Here is a 1076-nt window from a genome sequence, read left to right as displayed (position 1 = left end):
GGGATAAGGATGGGAATGGGGACGGAGTTAGGACAGGGATGGGACAGGAGTGGGACAGGATGGGGACAGGGATGGGGACAAGGATGAGGACACAGATGAGGATGAGGATAGGGATGGAACAGGGATAAGGACAGGCATGGGGACAGGGATGAGGATGAGGACAGGGATGGGACAGGATGGGGACAGGGATGGGACAGGGATAAGGATGGGGACGGAGTGAGGACAGGGATGGGACAGGGGTGGGGACAGGGAAGGGACGGGACAAGGATGAAGGTGGGGGTGAGAATAGGGACGGGGACAGGGATGAAGACAGGGATGAGGACAGGAATGGGACAGGGGTGGGGACAGATATGGGGACAGGAATGAGGACAGGGATGGAACAGGGATGGGGACAGGGACAGGTGCCAAAGGCCCCTGCCCCATGCCCCATGCCCCGTGCCGAGTGGGATCCCCGTGCCCCGGTGCTCACCAGCCCCAGCAGGTTGAGGAACAGGTGCGTGTGCTTGCGGATCAGGTTGTAGGCCTGGCAGCACAGGTCCACGAAATCATGGAAGCGGCTCGAGGGTTTGTCCCCACCGTTGATGACGTACGCCATGTCCGAGGTGAAGACAAACGGTGCCCGGTCCCTGCACCGGGGACAGTGGGGACAGTGAGCAGGGGTGGGGGACAGGGAGAGGACAGGGAGAGGCCACCCAGTGACAGGATGTGGAGAGGGGACATCTCATCAGGACAAGGACAGGGAGAGGTCACCCACCATCAGGACAAGGACAGGGAGAGGTCATTCATCAGCAGGACAAGGACACAGGGAGGTCACTCATCACCAGGACAAGGARAGGATGAGGTCACKMAKCAYCAGGACAWRGACAGGGGGAGGTCACCCACCACTGGGAAAAGGAGACCGAGAGGTCACCCACCACCGGGATGAGGACAGGGAGAGGTCACTCATCATCAGGACATGGAGACTGGGAGGTCACCCACCATCAGGATATGGAGAGGGAGAGGGAGAGGGAGAGGTCACCCAGCACGGGGACAAGGACAGGGAATGGTCACCCACCACCAGAATGAGAAGAGGGAGA

The 1076-nt window shown here is 60.4% G+C and overlaps 1 protein-coding gene across 1 annotated transcript in view; it reads right to left on the bottom strand.

Moving 5' to 3' along the window:
• Nucleotides 1-439: 439 nt before the first annotated feature.
• LOC130587337 (phosphatidylinositol 4-phosphate 3-kinase C2 domain-containing subunit beta-like) overlaps nucleotides 440-1076 on the bottom strand; it is a gene marked incomplete at its 3' end in the record, with an annotated part of 4304 nt that continues 3667 nt past the window's right edge. The window contains exon 3 of the mRNA XM_057388316.1: nucleotides 440-626. Coding sequence (XP_057244299.1) covers nucleotides 440-626 — 187 coding nt within the window. The remainder of the gene's footprint in view (nucleotides 627-1076) is intronic.

Source organism: Malurus melanocephalus, unplaced genomic scaffold (genome assembly GCF_030028575.1).
Source record: "Malurus melanocephalus ecotype Western Australia unplaced genomic scaffold, MMel_1.1 scaffold_1786, whole genome shotgun sequence".
NCBI classification, from domain to species: Eukaryota; Metazoa; Chordata; class Aves; order Passeriformes; family Maluridae; genus Malurus; species Malurus melanocephalus.
Note: the sequence above shows the minus strand (reverse complement) of the source record. Positions and strands in the feature narration are given on the sequence as shown.